The sequence below is a fragment of the Chlorocebus sabaeus genome, chromosome 8, assembly GCF_047675955.1.
Source record: "Chlorocebus sabaeus isolate Y175 chromosome 8, mChlSab1.0.hap1, whole genome shotgun sequence".
In the NCBI taxonomy this organism is placed as follows: Eukaryota; Metazoa; Chordata; class Mammalia; order Primates; family Cercopithecidae; genus Chlorocebus; species Chlorocebus sabaeus.
This window is the reverse complement of record NC_132911.1, coordinates 8,135,898-8,155,058: the sequence shown is the minus strand read 5'-3', so window position 1 is coordinate 8,155,058 and position 19,161 is coordinate 8,135,898. Positions and strand designations below refer to the sequence as shown.

At 41.5% G+C, this 19,161-nt stretch overlaps 1 protein-coding gene and 1 long non-coding RNA gene across 5 annotated transcripts in view; both read left to right on the top strand.

Annotated features, from left to right (window-relative positions):
• The first annotated feature begins 308 nt into the window (after positions 1-308).
• Positions 309-5,777, top strand: ZNF705D (zinc finger protein 705D). The gene is made up of 5 exons (XM_073018629.1): positions 309-642; positions 2,336-2,462; positions 3,247-3,342; positions 3,875-3,954; positions 5,011-5,777. The coding sequence occupies exons 1-5, from the start codon at positions 631-633 to the stop codon at positions 5,593-5,595; spliced, it is 900 nt and encodes a 299-aa protein (XP_072874730.1). The 5' UTR covers positions 309-630; the 3' UTR covers positions 5,596-5,777.
• A 2,813-nt stretch (positions 5,778-8,590) lies between these two features.
• The window catches only part of LOC119618921 (uncharacterized), a 73,413-nt gene continuing 62,842 nt past the window's right edge, over positions 8,591-19,161 (top strand). For all 4 annotated transcript variants that reach the window (XR_012093641.1, XR_012093642.1, XR_012093644.1 and 1 more), the window contains exons 1-2: positions 8,591-8,725; positions 14,338-14,511. This is a non-coding gene — a long non-coding RNA (uncharacterized lncRNA). The remainder of the gene's footprint in view (positions 8,726-14,337; positions 14,512-19,161) is intronic.

Genomic DNA, 19,161 nt, shown 5'->3' with positions numbered 1-19,161 from the left:
GCTGGGATTACAGGTGAGAGCAAACGCACTTGACCCTAAAACAGATTCTTACTTGATTGATTTCCGAGTTCCAAGGGGAAATACAAAAGTCGAAATTGAGAGAAAGTAAAAGTGGAGTGAGGCTTCAGAAGGCTGTGATTGGTGTTGGAGAAACATTGCTACGGCATAAAGCTGGGATAATAAAATCTGAGAAATCCCACAGTGTTTATCTGCAGGTGGAAATCATATTCCACATGTGAGCGGAGTCAGGGATCCCTGTGTTTTAAAATCAGTGAGGGAATTGAATATCTGGACTTGTGTCAATTGACATACAAAACTCAGTGCTTTTGATGTTCTCATTCACAAGATATCTGTGTTCCTTCTTTGTCAGAAACCATAGTCATAGGCTTCCTAATTTTGACCGTGGGAAAAGAGGAGAGGCCTCTGCGTGTTTGTGTCTGTTGGTCAGGCTGTGGTGCAGGTGGTGTCACACTTCAGTGAAGGTCTGGCTTTTCATCACAGGTTGGTCTGAAAATTATGTACAAGGCTGGTGTCTCACGTGTTCTTTCTCCAACCTCAGCTTTTCTTAGTGCCTGAAGTGTCTGCAAGTGGAAATCCAGAAGAAGACAGAGAGAAACTGAGTTCTTGACAATGCATTCACTAGTGAGTAGGGGATGCCTCTTTCTACTGAAATTATACCCATATTGCTGGCAAATGGGCAGTTTTCTCCAGTTTGCATGGGTGTTTCATTTTTATTCTTTTTGTTTGTTTGTTTTTATGATGCAAAATCCACCCAGCCTGGGTGTTCCAAATGCAATCAGGAGACTTTCAAGTATCTGGCCTCCAATTAAGTTTTCTCAGGACTCTGGGTTGGGTATCATGTGTCAAAGATTCCTAAATTATCAATATAATTTCTAATATTACACTACTTTATTCCAGCCCCTATGCAGGCTATTTACAAAAAAAGACATGAGAGGTCTCATTTATGTATTTCTTTTTCTTCTATCCATCCTATAACCTCATAGGGAAATAATTGACCCATTAACTATACCGTTGGCTGAAATAGACAGAATTGTGATGAATGTAGGCAATAGAGATGCGTGAAGAGCAGAAGATCACAGCCCAATAATGAGGCTGAGGTTCTAGGAGCTGAGTTCAATAAATCCCGTGTGATAGGCCTTGGGCAAGAGCTACGCAGTGTTGAGGAAAAAGGAGAGTTTGATAAAATATATTTGCGCTTTTAAAAATGTTGCAGAAGGACAACTAAAGAAGTCATTATTATGCTTATCTCCATTTGTTTTACCTTTTGATAATTAACCTTTTTGCCTTCTGGTAACTGAAAGTAGCATATAAAAAATACAATTACTTAATTATGGTTGCACACTCGGAGAAGGAATATAGTAGATAGAGTACAATTTAGGGTTCTGTGGAAATGCTCTATAAGGGCTGGTTAGAAAAAAACAAAACAGTAAAGAGGCCTTTTTATCCTTGAACAAGCCAAGTGACAAGGGAAAGTTAAAAGAGAGGCAGTGATAACTGATGTTTGGGTTGCCCAGAGAAAGTTGAGAACAGGAGGCTTCATATGACAGGAATCATCAGACTAAGACTTCCTCAGTATAGCAGCCTCAGCGGGCTTGTCTTGTGCGGCTGGACTGTCTTTAAGCCTTGTCATGAACACCTGAATTACATAACATTAGAGTGACTATATGTATGAATTGAGTCCTATATTCTGCATAAAACTTATTCAGTTCTGAAGAATGCTGGAGTCTGGTTCATTACTTTCTAACTTTTTAATGAATAAGGGACCAATGACCTGTATTTCATAAATATTTGCTAGATAGGAAACATGTTTTCTATTACTTCTTTAGATTTTTCAAAGCACATAATAGGTCTTTTAACCATTTGATTGGTGAGAAACCTGTGGTTTATCTAGAGAAATAATTCATTTAATCACAGTCATGTTTAAAAGTAGTAAATCATGGTTATTTGCCTTGTGACAAATCTGTAATTTACTTGAAATTCATGGTAAATTTGTTTTATTTATGAAGGTTCAAGTGAAAATTTTATAATCAGTTATGTACAGGTGATTAACACGTTACTGAAAAATATCTGGGCTATATTATGCCCCACCTCATGTGATATTTCTTTATAGTAAAGTTTAATGGATTAAGAGTGGGTATGTCTCTGTGAGTGGATCTGAAAGGCAGATACCAGCTTAGTATTGAGAATGAACTGGCTGGAACCTAAAACCCTAAGTGTTCTGCATACCCAGATCCTACCTATGTCATCTCAGCCTTCCTCCTCTGGACATTAAAAGGGATTCTCTGTCTAAACTAAAATGTCTGTGATGTTTTAGAACAAAGTGACTTTTGAAGATGTAGCTATTGACTTCACCCAGGAAGAGTGGGCCATGATGGACACATCCAAGAGAAAGCTGTACAGAGATGTAATGCTGGAAAACGTCAGTCACCTGGTGTCCCTCGGTGAGTCCCTCCACCTTCACATACGTATGTAGACACACATTGACTCATTCATTCAATAAGTGTTGGAACAGCTTCCCTATATCTCACTCTAATCTCTTCTCTGATTCTCTCACAGATCTTATCTGAAAAAAGTTTGAGCTCTCTAAATCTGTCTGAAAGAAATATCTTTATTTTATTTTATTTTGTTTTATTTAGTTTGTCACTCAATTAGAATGTAATCTTGACAAGGATTTCATGGTTTCTTTGGTACTCAGTGTCTAATACTCAGAACAGACCTGGGAACTTAATGAATATTTTCAATGTATTAAATTAAATATTTTCTAAATAACTCTTCTGCTTTAGTCGCTGTGCTTAGGCTGAGACCAATTAGTGAAAACAATAGCAATATCTTTTCTGTATAGAACACCAATTATTTTTGTAAATTGAATGTTCTTTTTTTGTTCTGTGTGAGAATAATAATAAACATACTGTGCAGAGATTTAATTAATCTGTTTCTGAAAAGACTGTGTATTATGCATTGTGTCTTGGAACTTAGGCATGGACTCAGCATTCATAGGTCCTGACTGTTTTGAATTTCCTTTTCCTGATGGACCTTTCGTTTGGATTTATTTTCTAGTCTCACATTGGGTCAGAAAAATCCTGGGGAGTTTTCTGTGTTCTAGGTCTTGTGGCCTGAGCTGACCTTCACTGTTTTTATTCTTCCTTGATAGCCTGCCTCACAGTTGGTGATAATGCACATTTATTGACAGTGAACTCAAAACACATGTACTGTTTCCACTAACAGGGTACCAGATAAGCAAATCCTATATAACTTTGCAGCTGGAGCAAGGAAAAGAGCTCTGGCGGGAAGGAAGAGAATTTCTCCAAGGCCAGAATCTGGGTAAGCAACAGGGTCCTGTGCTCTAATAGGAGGAGGTGCTTTGTCAATGAATAATATCAGTCAAATATTAATTAGCGGTTTTATGAAATGAGTGGTAATTTCTAAAATGTAGGTTAAGCTACTGGAGCAGAATTCCTTGGATGTTATTATCATTTTGTTCATATGTCAGATGCTACTCTTATGTCCTCTTGCCTTTTCTTTTACTTTTGGGAAAAGGATAATTCATTTACTTTTTGGAGTGAAACTGTCACATGCTGACTCTTTTCCCGATACCCCTGTGAAGACTATCCCTCTATTTACCTGCCTGATATCTCATGTCCATTTTAACTCTTTTCACATTTTAATTTTAAAACTCTTTTCCAATTGCTGACGCTGTACAATCTGTTTCTTCTATTGAAGTATTTTCTTCATTTGACACATTTGCCACATCTAAGTGGCAATTTTTGAAAAAAAAGTAAATGGGCCTTGGGGTTTTTCAAACAATTTTATTACCATAATACCAAGATAACAATTTATTTTTCAATTATTTCAGACAAGGAAAGTTCCCTTAAGAAAAAACACACGATATCCATGCATCCTATCAGAAAAGACGCATCCACCGGTATGACAATGGTGAGTTTTATAGCTGTGTACACCAGTCATCTAAGTTAAAGACCTGGTAATGGGTTAAGTTAGTAATGACGCACAGTCACCTGAGTGTAATTAGGCTGGCATTAAGTGCTTTCTAAGCAAAAAAAAAATTTGATACTTTGAATTTAGTGAATAAAGTGACCTGTGTTCTAAACCATAACATGAGATCTGTAAAATAGAACAAGTGCATACACATTGCTCATGCTCAGACTTTGAAAGATATTGATATCATCACAATTAATGGAATAACTCTGCAGTTGGGATCTTACAAAAGAGAAAATATCTGTGTCTGCAGGAGATAATGTGTACACAAGTGTCAATCGAGAAAAATGATGAGACAAGTCTCAATCATTTTAGGAGATTTATTTGCCAGAGTTAAGGACATGCACCTGGGGGACAGGTGTATACCTTTCTCCAAAGATGATTTTCTTTAAATTTAAAGGGGGAAAGGATGGGATATTGAGAAGTACACAATTTTCATGTAAAAGGTGGGTAGAAAAAAATAGTCATTCATGCATTTTTCTGGCTCAGTGAATCTGGATTTTTTTACATAAGATGACATAAGCAAATGAGGCAGAGGAATAATGCAGGAAAGCTGCATTTTATATAAGACAACATAGGCAAAGTGGGGCAGGGAAACAATTGGATATGCATTTGTGTCTGGTGAACTGGGGCTGACTGCGCCTGTAAAGACAAGCTATCAGTTGGCATTGCCATGGTGTAATTTTAACAGCTCATCAGGAATTTCCTTGTGGGCAAAATATGGGGGAGGCATGTAGCTTTTCATCTTGTAGCCATATTATTTAGGAACCAGAAGGGGGAGGCAGGTTTGTGTGACCCTGTTCCTAGCTTGATTTTTCCCTTTGGTTAAATGAGTTTGGGGTGCCAAAATTTAATTTCCTTTCACACAAGTAACATTGGAAAGATTTCAACTGAGCTCTACCACTGAATGGTTGGTCTGGGATTCAAAGGTGGTGAAATGAATGTATAGATGTATGTCAATAAATCATTAAGAGCTTTTAATCTTTGTCCCTAAAGGAGAACTCTCTCATTCTGGAGGATCCCTTTGAATGTAATGATTTGGGAGAAGATTGCACTCACAGTTCCACAATGACTCAGTGTTTGTTAACTCAGAGTGGAAAGAAACCCTACGTCAGCAAACAGTGTGGAAAATCCCTTAGTAATCAGTTGTCCCCTAAACCACACAAACAAATTCACACTAAAGGTAAATCATATCAATGTAATATATGTGAAAAGGCCTATACTAATTGCTTTCACCTTAGACGGCACAAGATGACTCACACTGGAGAGAGGCCATATGCATGTCATCTATGTGGAAAATCCTTCACTCAGTGTTCTCACCTTAGAAGACATGAGAAAACTCACACGGGAGAGAGACCGTATAAGTGTCATCAGTGTGGGAAAGGCTTTATTCAATCCTTTAACCTTCGAAGACATGAGAGAACTCACCTTGGAAAAGTGTGTTATGAATGTGATAAAAGTGGGAAAGTCTTTAGTCAAAGCTCTGGCTTTAGAGGACACACAAGAATTCACATTGAAGAGAAACCACATGCTTGTCTTTTATGTGGGAAAGCCTTCAGTGTAACTTCTGACCTTAGATGATATGAGAGAACATGCACTGGAGAAAAGCCATATGAATGCCATTTATGTGGGAAAGCCTTCAGTCAATGTACTAATCTTAAATAACATCAGAAAATTCACCCTGGAGAGAAAATTATAAAAGTCTTCAGAACATATTCTGACTTTAGATGACACGGTGTTAGGAATGACAAATGTAAGGAATACGGAAGAGACTTCAGCTGTAGTTGTAACATGTAAACATGCCAAAGGACTCACATTTTGAAGAATTACTATAACCAACATGGATGTTACTTCAGTTACCTTTATTCTTCAGTCCTCATCAATAAATTCATATGGAAGAGAAATTGTACGACATGTGTGTACCAAAGACTTGTTAGTGATCTGATCATAAATGACATGAGAGAGCTGAAACTGTCAACATAATAAACTAAAAGTCTTCAGCGACAGTTTTAATAACTTAAAACGTGTGGGACTTTCAGGTAGAGAATCTCTAGTTCTGCGTTCAGTGTGAAAATGTTTTTATGTGCAATTTGTTGTCAAATAACATAAGAAAACTTTACTTGGATGAACCCTTTATTTGTATTTTCTGTGAATAAACATTCAGCCAAGCACTAGGCTTGATGTTCACAAGAAAACACAGTGATAAAATGCTGCTAAAACGGAAAATAAGAGAGGAAATCCTTTATACGCTAAATAAGAAGGGAAAGTCTTTCCAAGGGCAATGAATTCTCTTGGAATGCCAAACACTTCTTACTGGAGAAGTTATGCCTTGAAAAATCATGAGAAATCCTTTCTTCACAGAGTAACACTTGTGGCACATGTGAGATTTCACACTGGACAAAACACAGTTAGCATCTTGAAAGGAGAAGATTCTTTAGTGGTAATTCATTTCTTAGTTGACATTAAGTTTCTCACATCGAGGAGCTATCAAACTTGAAAATCACTGTGGAGAAACCTGATAGATTTCTCATCAGAAAAGTGAGTCAAGAAGGTGGACCTCTAGAAAAAACTCTTAACACATAGTTTAGCAAAATAATTCAGAAATTTGAGAAAATGTCTATTCATAAAAATGCAGCACGTAAATGTATAATAGCAAAGTGACCTGAGCATAAATTGAATGCAGAATTATATAAGAAATCTCATTAAATGTTTCCAAAAGATCAATACTTACAAATATTGAAAGAAAACTATTGGTTGTTGAAAAAACTTAGTGTGTTGGCGAAGTCCTTCTTTCATTTATGCAGCCCTAACAAATCGGTTTGCATCTGCACTCCTTGGCTTATGGGTCGAGATTCTACCCCAACTTCTGAGTCTCCCCAGTCTTCAATGGCTCTTTCCTCACAGCTCACCTCCCTTTACTTCAGTGTCCACTAAAACCACTTGTTTCCATCCAACCCTGGAACTGACACATCAGGGATCTTCAGCCCCACTTGCCAGATTTCTCAGTGTGTCATTGCATAGATTTAGCAAGCAAATGGAGGCGGTATCAAAGACACCTAGTATATGCATGTGGGTGTCCCCAGCCCTTGCCTCTGTCTCTGAGTAGTTACCTGGGATCAGAGAATAAGGCAGCCCTGCTCTTCTATCCCTCAGAAATCTCTTGAAATTTTGTCCCTGAAGCCTCTCTAAGTGGAGGTAGCAGTTCATCTTATGACATTCCAGAGTTTATTCAGGTAAGTCCTGAGTTATTACACAGAGACAGACACAGCTGTGCTCCTTTTACTTCTGTCCAGAAGATAAAACACCAGCATGATAAAACAGCCGAACCTGTCAGCCGCCATGCAAGCCTTTCCTATATTTGATTCAATGTACTTTTCCAGAAGCAAAATGAAAGTTCTCACAGAGGGGCCTCCTCTGCCTTGTCCTCAGAATTGGAAAATGTATTGTCCATCGAGGAGCCTCAGTACTGAACCTAAAACTCAAGAGAAAACGTTTCCTGAATAACAGGTGGGATGATGACTTGAAATTTTGCAAAACAGGCACAATCTTAATACGATAGGCCTTACTAAGGCTAAATGGCCTTATCCATGGTTGAAATTGACACATCATTATATTAAAAAATCTCCACAAGTGATTGATTCTACTCCGCAGCCAGGGTTTACGTCAAGTGTGAGGATAACGAGCAAGAAATTCGAGCCCTTGGCAAACTGGTTGGAGAGGCAAGGATTGTGTCCAGGCAGAGCTCATAACATTATTTATTGTTTAATCTATTTAAATAATATGTCATTTACCCTCAAACTGTGGCTGACATTATATGTAGTCCTGAGCCACATAAAGATGTACTATTTGTGCTGTGAAATTCTACGGGATTTGACAAATGCATGATGGCAGATCTCCAGCATTAAAGCATAACACAGAATGCTTCTGTTATTCAAGCTCTTCTTCCCTTCACATAGAAGGAATCAATCGACTTTTGTACACTAACTTTCGAATCTGTTTCTTTATTCCCATCTTCTTTAATTAAAGCACAAGATATCGTACTCAATTTCCATTTGATCTTCCAAAAGAAAGGTACTGAATAATCCATACCTGAATTTCAGTGATTCAGACTCAGGTCCACCGCTAAAGGCCAAACGTCGTGTGCTGCCACCTCATGGCCGGCAGAGGGCAATGAAACCCATCGTTCCGGCCATGCAGGGCGCATGCTCGATCTGCTTCCCGCGGGGAGCCGAGTCTCCACGGAGGATCCTCCAGGGTGAGGGAGGCGCCGCCGCCCTGGCTTTGGGGCTGGGGCCTCCGGGGAGGTTCCGGGAGGGGGCTTTGAAGAGGCCGCTCTTTTTGCAGGGCCCAAGATGGCGGGCCCTGCGCAGGCCGCGCTGTTCCGAGCCCTCAGGGCGTCAGTATCCCGTTGGGGTCGGATGCCCCCCTGGGCCCGGAGCATCCTTGGCGCTGCCCTCGCAGAGCGGCGCTGAGGCTGAGATGGCGCGGGGGCCCGGGCTCCGCGAGGAGCGGTGGCAGCGAGGGCTGGAGGACCCGGGCTCCGGGGCTCCGGGGTGTCTGGCCTGGGTGGGGCTGAGCCCATCCAGGGACTGGGACTCCCGGGTTCTGGTGCGGGTGGATCCTGGGCAGGCTCAGGACCAAGTCCCTCTCCTTCCACCAAGGAGCATCCAGAGGCCGGCGGGAGCTCCAGGTTCACCTCCTCCTCCTTCAGGTGTTTACTTTTCCTTGATTTCTGTAAGGCCAGAAATTGGCGCCATCCTTCACATTGGTGAATCGGGACCCTAACAGCCATTACCTCAGGTTTATTGTTATTGCCATTAGCAGTGTTGGTGGCATTATCACTAAGATCATCATTGTTGTTATTGTCATTCATGATTATTAGCAGGTGTGTTCATCATTTTGTCTCACTATGCATTTTTTTTTTTTTTTTTTTTTTTTGTGATTGGTTTTGTATGACGTTGAATTGAACTTCTCTAATCTTGACTAGTGTTGTCAGATTCCTGAAGCGCATTCTGGAGGACAACTCCTGCCTTTAGTGCGGCCACAGAATTTCGTGGGCACAGGAGAGCACCTAGAATATTCCCCTTTCATTGCACAGCAGCTTTGGGAAATGGTGGCTGCCTGGCTCTGAGATGAGGTGGAAAAGACCGGATACTGGGGCAAGTGACAGCACCTCCACTGGTGTTTTGATGAAGCCAAGTGCACTGTCTCCCACGTAGACTTAGAATAAAATCTGATGGCTCTAAAAGGCCATGTTTGCCCTTCCTGGGAGCCTTTAAACCTTGTGTGGTTCCTAGAGTGGCTAGGTTGCCATATCTGTGCCTCGTATGGCAGCTCCAGTCTTTCTGGGCCAACAAGGGCACTTAGAATGTTTCCAGAAGCTCAGGCATGCTGTCTCTGTTCCTCCCTTTTGTTCAATGGCAATTCACTGGGTCCTTGGCTGACATAGAACATCCTACAGAGGGATGGGCTTGGGTGACTTCCTGGCCAGCCTTTCCAGGCAGTTATCTTTGAAAAACTTGAAGAGACTCACAGAGGCCATTCACTGGTATTTCGTGACTGCAAGTGGGGTTTCTGGTTCCTTGAGTTTACTTAGAATATTTGAATGGCTCTGAATGGCCAAGAAACCCTCCCTGGTCTTAGAAGCTGCCAAAAGCTATTACTGGGCCTCTGAAGAGTCTTTAAAATTGTTCCAGGTACAGCTGAGAATAGGAAACTTTTCCAGGTCTAGCCCAACCAGCTCAGGTCGAGTCCTGAAAAACTGGTGGGTATTGGGGGAGCTCATCTTATGAAAGAGCGATTGGTGGCAAAGCTGGGTCTCCAGGACAGCTGTGTGTATATATGTCTGCAGAGCATGCCTTGTAGTCGTCTTTAGTAACTGAACACCATTTGTGAATGGATAAACTATATTCCTTGCTGTACAATAATGAAAAATCAATATTAACAATGGTAGTCATAAAAATATTGATGAATATTAACAGGAATGATGATCATCATGATACTAGTACTAGTGATTATAATACTGATAATAATACTAACCCCATGGACTTGGGACATACGAGTTTTCCCTAAGTGGATAATAGGCATAAATATTTGGCAGTGTAGGGTTATTTCAAGTCCCAGAAAGCAAGGATGAACATCTAGAACGAGAAGAAAAACAATCTGGACGTTGGCATGTGCACACCTGGAAACTCCTGTGTTAACTTCTGGTGTTTCAGCCTAAGAGGGAATGTTAATATAACCCTGGTCCTGCAACACCATGCTGACCAACACCTACCAGCTTTCAGGAGATAAGATAGCTGGCTGATGGGGCAGGGATCCAGAGAAGGCACAGGTCCAGACCAGTACATGTTGCCCAGTGGCAGAGTTCATGACAAGCAATAAACCCCAGGACAATGTCATTCCCAGCCACCTGGCTGTCATCTGCTCTTTCATGGCCCCTCTCTACTGGTACCTCTAGGCACTGGCATGTCCTCCAGAGGCTGCAGGAGGGCATCATACTCAGTACTCTCCCACCTGCAGGAGGCAAGAAAGATGGAAAGAGCTAAATACCATGGCTTCTGGATTTTTTTTGGTGGGCATGGCATATTTTGTATTTGCTTTAATAATGGTGGAACCCAGTCAGTAGTTTGCAATACAGCTCTGGATGACTCTGGACACCTGTAGAGATTTTGACAATTTCCAGAAGGTCACAAGTTCTTGGGGGACTTTTTCATGAGTTCTTTGACTGAAAAGGTGGTTCAAAGAACTACTGTACTGACTTAGAAAATGTTGCAGAGGCTGGGCGCAGTGGCTCATGCCTGTAATACCAGCACTTTGGGAGGCTGAGGCGGGCAGATCTCGAGGCCAGGAGTTTGAGACCAGCCTGAAACCCCGTCTCTACTAAAAATACAAAAATTAGGCGGGCGTGGTGGCGGGCACCTGTAACCCAGCTACTCAGGAGGCTGAGGCAGGAGAATCACTTGAACCTGGGAGTCGGAGGTTGCAGTGAGCCAAGATTGTGCCACTGGACTCCAGCCTGGGCGACAGTGCGAGACTCTATCACAAAAAAAAAAAAAAAAAAAAAAAAAGAAGAAGAAAAAGAAAGTGTTGCAGAGACTCTGGTGAACAGGTAGTCCCTCTCCTGCCACTCCAGGTAAACGTTTCTTGGCCACAAACCTGATTTAGCAGTATCCCTTCATCTTAGGTGGGTAACAGAAAGCCATTCATGACCTATCCAAGCATGGAGGGGGAATTTGACTTAGAAAACTTTTAGGTGGACTAGTTGGTGAAAGAAAGTGCATTCTAGGGCTCACAGGCCTACTCATAGAGTTGCTAGCACATAAAGCATATGTATGAATTCTTTCTGAGCCCATGGCAAGATCAGGGTGCACTTCATCTGTCTCCTATGCTGGTATGAATAGGTACTTGCCCGAAAAATAAAAGAATAACTCAGGAAGCCCATTCTTCTACAGGACACCAGGTGGTACAGTAGGAGTCTTGGGGTTACTGTGGTATGTATGTTTTAAGGTTGTCTTTTAATCATCTTCAGCAAATTCAACAGTCTTCAGAGCATAAAAAAAATTATTAAACATTGCATAACTACCACAAATATATCCGTGATAAAGAACTGTACCCACGTAATAATAACATTTATAACAATCACAATGGTGATGATATAAATGTCATTTTAATGAAGAGAATAATAAAAAAGCATGTATTTAAGAGCATATTCCTGTAAGCCTGTGACATTGTTCCCATATGAGCCCTCATGTTATTGATTACAGGGAGAGGCTTGGGGCTGCATCTTGAAATATCTTCTGTGATGACAAAGAAGAGTGGCAGTAGGGAGAATAATTCTGAGCCACACGAGGGCTTGGGCAAAAGTGGAGATGCCTGTGCCACGTGGAAATACATTACAAATGGACTATGGAAAAGGGTCTGGCCAGAGTCCTGCCTGACACAGGTCATACAAAAGCTTTCAGTAGTTCACCCCAAGAAATGGCTGGTCCAGGCTGTAGATGAGAAACACTGGGCGGACAGATCCACACCTGCTTCCTGAGTCTCAGAAGTCTGGTGTGCATTGAACATTAAGCCCCCAAGCCTACTGAGACTTCACCTCCTGGCTGGTCTTCTACCATCTGATTCTTGAGCCCCATCACGTCAGTGCCATCTCCATACTGGAATTGCTGACAATGTCTGATGGAGGGTTTCACCCTGGGTACTCAGTACCAGCAATGGATGAAATACCAGAAGGGAGGCTCCAGGGCTTCCATAGAAGACACATTCTAAAGTTGCTTGGGTGATCAAATGGTCATCTCATAGATTTTCAGCAGAACTGCAGCATTTTGTGAATACCTGAGTGAATGCAGAAAGTATCCATTCTAGGAAGCTCCCTGTGTAAATCAAATACAAGGAATATCTACCTCTGGGCTCAAAATCTAACTTAGAAAATAAAAAAGTGAGATGCTGGCAGAAGGCAAATAACTCCACTTCAGTTCCTGAGAGAAAAATGGTTCTGTAACCTTTGAGTTTATTTAGAAAAAGTTTGGAGCCTCAGGAAGACCAAGTATATCATTCCTGATGTTTCCAGGGAAGATTGGACTGCTTAGGCCTCTGGGAATATTCTAAGTCCTCTCAGGTTTCCATGGGAGACTGTAACTCTACTCCTAGAGCTCACACCACCCCTGAGCAAGCTCATTGTTTTCTAAATATCCCAAGGAAGTCCATGCAGGGTATGCCTGTATTGGTGAGTTTCACCTTGGACTGGCAGGAGAACACTGAGAATGATACATCCTGACTTCACTTGATAAAGGTAGGGGAGCCAAGAAGTCCAGATCTGGAGAGCACCTGAAACACCAGATGACAGAGGGACAGTAAGGAGGTGAAGTCAGCTATGGAGGTGGAGCTTCATGTTTACTGCATGTAGGAGTCTGAGTTCCAGGACTGATGGGCTGGTGGGGATGAGATCCATGTCTTCTTTGCAGGGAGCCAGGCCAAACCAGCCATCTGGTTGCACTACTGAAAGCTTTTGTGTGCCCAGTGGTAGGCAAGACACAAGCCAAACTCTCTTCACCTCTGGCTGGTAGTCCTTGACTAGAGAGGTTTGCACACAAGTGGTCCTGTTAGCCCGTGCTCTCCTGTGGCTTGCTTTCCTTTCACCTCCTGTTTCTCATGTTTGCCATCATGGAACACATTTCATAGTGAAATTCTTTGACTCTGACTCCAAATTACACAAGGAGGACCCAATTTGTGAACTTTTCGTATATTTAGGAGAATCTCCACATTGATTTTTGTATCCTTATGTTCATATTGTCACCAGTATTAAAATTCTTACTATTTAGGTCATTGTGTTCATTACCATAATTATTATTTTTCATTTATCATTTATTTTTATTGGTTAATTTTTGTGGCAGCTGTTATATAACAATCACTAGAGTTTCTCTATTCATGAAAGATGTCCAAGTTAATGGAGGTAACTAGGAGTGTTACTTTACAGATATGTAAACACAGATAATCTTGGCTGAACCGTGGCTATATTGTCTGGTGTCCCTTTGAAGGTGAAGCCTCTTGTGTTATTCTAAGTGACCTCTGGAGACAGAAACTGTCTCATAATTGCAGGGACGACTTGAGAAGGCATCCTGAGCCTATGCAGAAATGCAGAAACACTTCCATGATCTAAGCAACCTATGTGAAGGCCTGAAAGCCAAAGCAAAGCTGTCCAACAAAAAGTTTTCCTAGTAACACTGGAGGTCCATCAGTCACTCCTCCTGGTCTGGAAATGCCAGAAATGTCCTCCATGGTCCTTGTGAGAGTCAAGATCTTTTCAAAATCACCTCAGGAGCCACAGAACCACTCCATCCTACCTGAAATTGCAGAATGACTCTTCTTTTGACCAGAGTCTCAAAAATATATTCATTGATAGTTTTGATTCCTGGGAGCCACCACTGCTTGCAAAAGATGTGCGAGAGACTAGACATTTTCTGTCTCCTCACTTGTCCGGAGAAGACTGAAGTTTTTCTGAAACACAGAAATGGGAATCTGACCCTCTGAGCAGCCTCAGGATTTTCTAAGTCTTCCAAGCAGAGTGGAAGTTCTGGTGAGGACCCATTGTACCCCCTGATGGTCTGGAATCACATAGGATGATGCGTTTAAACAACTCTAGGTGGAGATATATTTTCTGAGATATTCCAAGGAGGAGGGACACAACTGGACCAGATGTTAAAAGGGCAGCTGAGCATTAAGTGCCTATGTAGTGTTTGCAGCTTAATGTCCCATGCAGAAGGGGAATCTGGGCTCTTGTGTTACAGTCAGTGTAATTCTGGGGTCCTGCTTTTCTTCCAGGAAATCCCACTTCCATCTGGATGTCTGGATGAACTACTGAAAGCCACTGAGTATCCTGCAGCAGGTGAACTGTGGCCACAGCCCAAGGATGAAGGGGGCTCCCTCTGTCTGTGACTGTGAAGAGGAAGCCTGAGATGTAGCAGACCCAGGCCCCAGAAGGATGGAAAAAATGAGGTAGGGAGTGAGGGGACCTCAGAGGAAGACTGAGGTCTGCAGAATCCCAGGGTCAAGGAGACAGTGCGGTGTCCTGGTGGTGTCCTTGGTGTTCCAAGAGGGGCGATAATCCATCTCCTGAGTAAAAGCTTCATATGGGGTGAGAAGGGGAGAAGTGAACAGAGAGGAAGCAGGGAAGGCCAAGACAGCGACCAGCCTTAGAGCAATTTTAACCAGAAATGGACACAGACCCTGGACCCCATCGCGGGGTTGCAGGCCAAGGACGGTCTCTAGGCGATGATAGCTCCCTTGTCAGGTTAGTGGGAGTAGGGATTGTGATGTCTGCAGGGGTGTGGAAGGCTGGGCGACGGGAGCAGCTTACTGGGCTGGACCAGAAATACTGAACTTCTTTTCCATCAGTGAAATCCACTTCCGGGTCAGAAAAAACTGCAAGTTCTGGAGGGGCAGGGCCTAGGAGGAGGTCAGGGCCTGAGCCTTCCTGGTTTGACCCCCCTACCCCCCGTGTTTCTGGGTCTGTCCTCACTTCCACCCAGCGGATCTTGAGTATCCTCCTTTGAGTCCCCACGAGTGTGTTGTGTGCAGTGGGGCCAGGCTGCTTCATCCACTGCACGTTAAATGTTTCCAATACTTTCTGGCTAAAGCTTAGAGTTGTCAGACCACTGACTTTGAATGTTGACCTGGTTCCTTTTGAACAGAGTAAAATCTATTGAAGTTTAAGGTCACCTCTTTTCATGCATGGTGAAGAGGCAGGCTGTTCAGGCGCAACTGCCCTCAGGTCTGGAGGGCGGCAGAGGTCACTGTGGGTGGTGGGTGAATCCGGAACCTCTGTGGCTCTAGAATTTCAAATATTTCATTTTTTCTTTTGTAGTTTTTGTTTGTTGCTTGCTTTTTTTTTTTTTACAATGGGAACTGGAATGTAAGATGCCAAACTAGCCTGTGGGGGACATGGATTTTCACAACAGTAACCACAGAGTGTAGTTTCCATTTCTATTCCCTGTTCATGTGGGAGGCAGAGAAGGAAATCAGGTGCTCAGTTCCAGGGACATCACAGGACTAGGAAATGTACAGTGAGGGTGGAAGGCAGAGGCATTGCTTTAGGAGAATAAAATTACTGCATGCACACACATATGTATGTATATGGATGTATGTACACAAACATGCATATTTATAGGTTCTGTTCTCCCTCTCTCTATATAATTTTCTTTATTTCACACTTGATATGATTTTTTTTATTATACTTTATGTTCTGGGGTACATGTGCACAACGTGTAGGTTTATTACATATGTGTACATGTGCCATGTTGGTGTGCTGCACCCATTAACTCATCATTTACATTAGGTATATTTCCTAATGCTATCCCTCCGCCTCCCCCCACCCCACATCAGGCCCCAGTGTGTGATGTTCCCCTTACTGTGTCCAAGTGATCTCATTGTTCAGTTACCACCTATGAGTGAGAACATGCAGTGTTTGATTTTCTGTTCTTGTGATAGTTTGCTGAGAATGATGGTTTCCAGCTGCATCCATGTCCCTACAAAGGACATGAACTCATCCTTTTTTATGGCTGCATACTATTCCATGGTGTATATGTGCCACATTTTCTTAATCCAGTCTGTCATTGATGAACATTTGGGTTGGTTCCAAGTCTTTGCTATTGTGAATAGTGCTGCAGTAAACATACATGTGCATGTGTCTTTATAGCAGCATGATTTATAATCCTTTGGGGATATACCCAGTAATAGGAAGGCTGGGTCAAATGATATTTCTGGTTCTACATCCTTGAGGAATCACTACACTGTCTTCCACAGTGGTTGAACTAGTTTACAGTCCCACCAACAGTGTAAAAGTGTTCCTATTTCTCCACATCCTCTCCAGCACCTGTTGTTTCCTGACTTTTTAATGATTGCCATTCTAACTGGTGTGAGATGGTATCTTATTTTGGTTTTCATTTGCATTTCTCTGATGGCTAGTGATGATGAGCATTTTTTCACATGTCTGTTGGCTGCATAAATGTCTTCTTTTGAGAAGTGTCTGTTCTTATCCTTTGCCCACTTTTTGATGGGGTTGTTTGTTTTTTTCTTGTAAATTTGTTTGAGTTCTTTCTAGGTTCTGGATATTAGCCCTTTGTCAGATGAGTAGATTGCCAAAATTTTCTTCCATTCTGTAGGTTGCCTGTTCACTCTGATGATAGTTTCTTTTGCTGTGCAGAAGCTCTTTAGTTTAATTAGATCCCATTTCTCAATTTTGGCTTTTGTTGCCATTGCTTTTGATGTTGTAGACATGAAGTCCTTGCCCATGCCTATGCCCTGAATGGTATCGCCTAGGTTTTCTTCTAGGGTTTTTATGGTTTTAGGTCTAACATTTAAGTCTCTAATCCATCTTGAATTAATTTTTGTGTAAGGAGTAAGGAAGGGATCCAGTTTCAGCTTTTTATTTATGGCTAGCCAGTTTTCCCAGCAGCATTTGTTAAATAGAAAATCCTTTCCCCATTTCTTGTTTTTGTCAGATTTGTCAAAGATCAGATGGTTGTAGATGTGTGGTATTATTTCTGAGGGCTCTGTTCTGTTCCATTGGTCTATAGCTCTGTTTTCGTACCAGTACCATGCTGTTTTGTTTACTGTAGCCTTGTAGTATAGTTTGAAGTCAGGTAGCGTGGTGCCTCCAGCTTTGTTCTTTTGACTTAGGATTGTCTTGGCAATACGGGCTCTTTTTTCGTTCCATATCAACTTTAAAGTAGTTTTTTCCAATTCTGTGAAGAAAGTCATTGGTAGCTTAATGGGGATGGCATTGAATCTATAAATTACCTTGCACAGTATGGCCATTTTCACGATATTGATTATTCCTGTTCATGAGCATGGAATGTTCTTCCATTTGTTTGTGTCCTCCTTTATTTCATTGAGCAGTGGTTTGTAGTTCTCCTTGAAGAGGTCCTTCACATCTGTTGTGAGTTGGATTCCTAGGTATTTTATTCTCTTTGAAGCAATTGTGAATGTGAGTTCATTCATGATTTGGTTCTCTGTTTGTCTGTTATTGGTGTATAAGAATGCTTGTGATTTTTGCACATTAATTTTGTATCCTGAGACTTTGCTAAAGTTGCTTATCAGTTTGAGGAGATTTTGGGCTGAGACGATGGGGTTTTCTAAATAGACAATCATGTTATCTGCAAACAGGGACAATTTGACTTCTTCTTCTCCTAATCGAATACCCTTTATTTCTTTCTCTTGCCTGATTGCCATGGCCAGAACTTCCAACACTATGTTGAATAGGAGTGGTGAGAGAGGGCATCCCTGTCTTGTGCCAGTTTTTAAGGGGAATGCTTCCAGTTTTTGCCCATTCAGTATGATACTGGCTGTGGGTTTGTCATGAATACCTCTTATTATTTTGAGATACATTCCATCAATACTGAATTTATTGAGAGTTTTTAGCATGAAGGGTTGTTGAATTTTGTCAAAGGCCTTTTCTGCATCTGTTGAGATAATCATGTGGTTTTTGTCTTTGGTTCTGTTTATATGCTGGATTACGTTTATTGATTTGTGTATGTTGAACCAGCCTTGTATCCCAGGGATGAAGCCCACTTGATCATGGTGGATAAGCTTTTGATGTGCTGCTGGATTCAGTTAGCCAGTATTTTATTGAGGATTTTTGCGTCAATGTTCATCAGGGATATTGGTCTAAAATTCTCTTGTTTTGGTGTGTCTCTGCCAGGCTTTGGTATCGGGATGATGTTGGCCTCATAAAATGAGTTAGGGAGGATTCCGTCTTTTTCTATTGATTGGAATAGTTTCAGAAGGAATGGTACCAGCTCCTCTTTGTACCTCTGGTAGAATTCAGCTGTGAATCTGTCTGGTCCTGGACTTTTTTTGGTTAGTAGGCTATTAATTATTGCCTCAATTTCAGAGCCTGCTATTGGTCTCTTCAGGGATTCAACTTCTTCCTGGTTTAGTCTTGGGAGAGTGTATGTGTCCAGGAATTTATCCATTTCTTCTACATTTTCTAGTTTATTTGCATAGAAGTGTTTATAGTATTCTCTGATGGTAGTTTGTATTTCTGTGGGGTCAGTGGTGATATCCCCTTTATCATTTTTTATTGCATCTATTTGATTCTTCTCTCTTTTCTTTATTAGTCTTGCTAGTGGTCTATCAATTTTGTTGATCTTTTCAAAAAACCAACTTCTGGATTCATTGATTTTTTGAAGGGATTTTTGTGTCTCTCCTTCAGTTCTGCTCTGATCTTAGTTATTTCTTCCCTTCTGCTGGCTTTTGAATGTGTTTGCTCTTGCTTCTCTAGTTCTTTTAATTGTGATGGTAGGGTGTCAATTTTAGATCTTTCCTCCTTTCTCTTGTGAAAATTTAGTGCTATAAATTTCCCTCTACACACTGCTTTAGATGTGTCCCAGAGATTCTGGTATGTTGTATCTTTGTTTTCATTGATTTCGAAGAACATCTGTATTTCTGCCTTCATTTCGTTATGTACCCAGTAGTCATTCAAGAGCAAGTTGTTCAGTTTCCATGTAGTTGAGTGGTTTGATTGAGTTTCTTAGTCCTGAGTTCTAGTTTGATTGTACTGTGGTCTGAGAGATAGTTTGTTATAATTTATGTTGTTTTACACTTGCTGAGGGGTGCTTTACTTCCAACTATGTGGTCAATTTTGGA

Coding starts and splice junctions, on each gene's coding strand:
- ZNF705D (XM_073018629.1), top strand. Junction 3,343..3,874: donor TCTCCAAGGCCAGAATCTGG/GTAAGCAACAGG, acceptor CAATTATTTCAG/ACAAGGAAAGTTCCCTTAAG. Junction 3,955..5,010: donor CATCCACCGGTATGACAATG/GTGAGTTTTATA, acceptor TTGTCCCTAAAG/GAGAACTCTCTCATTCTGGA.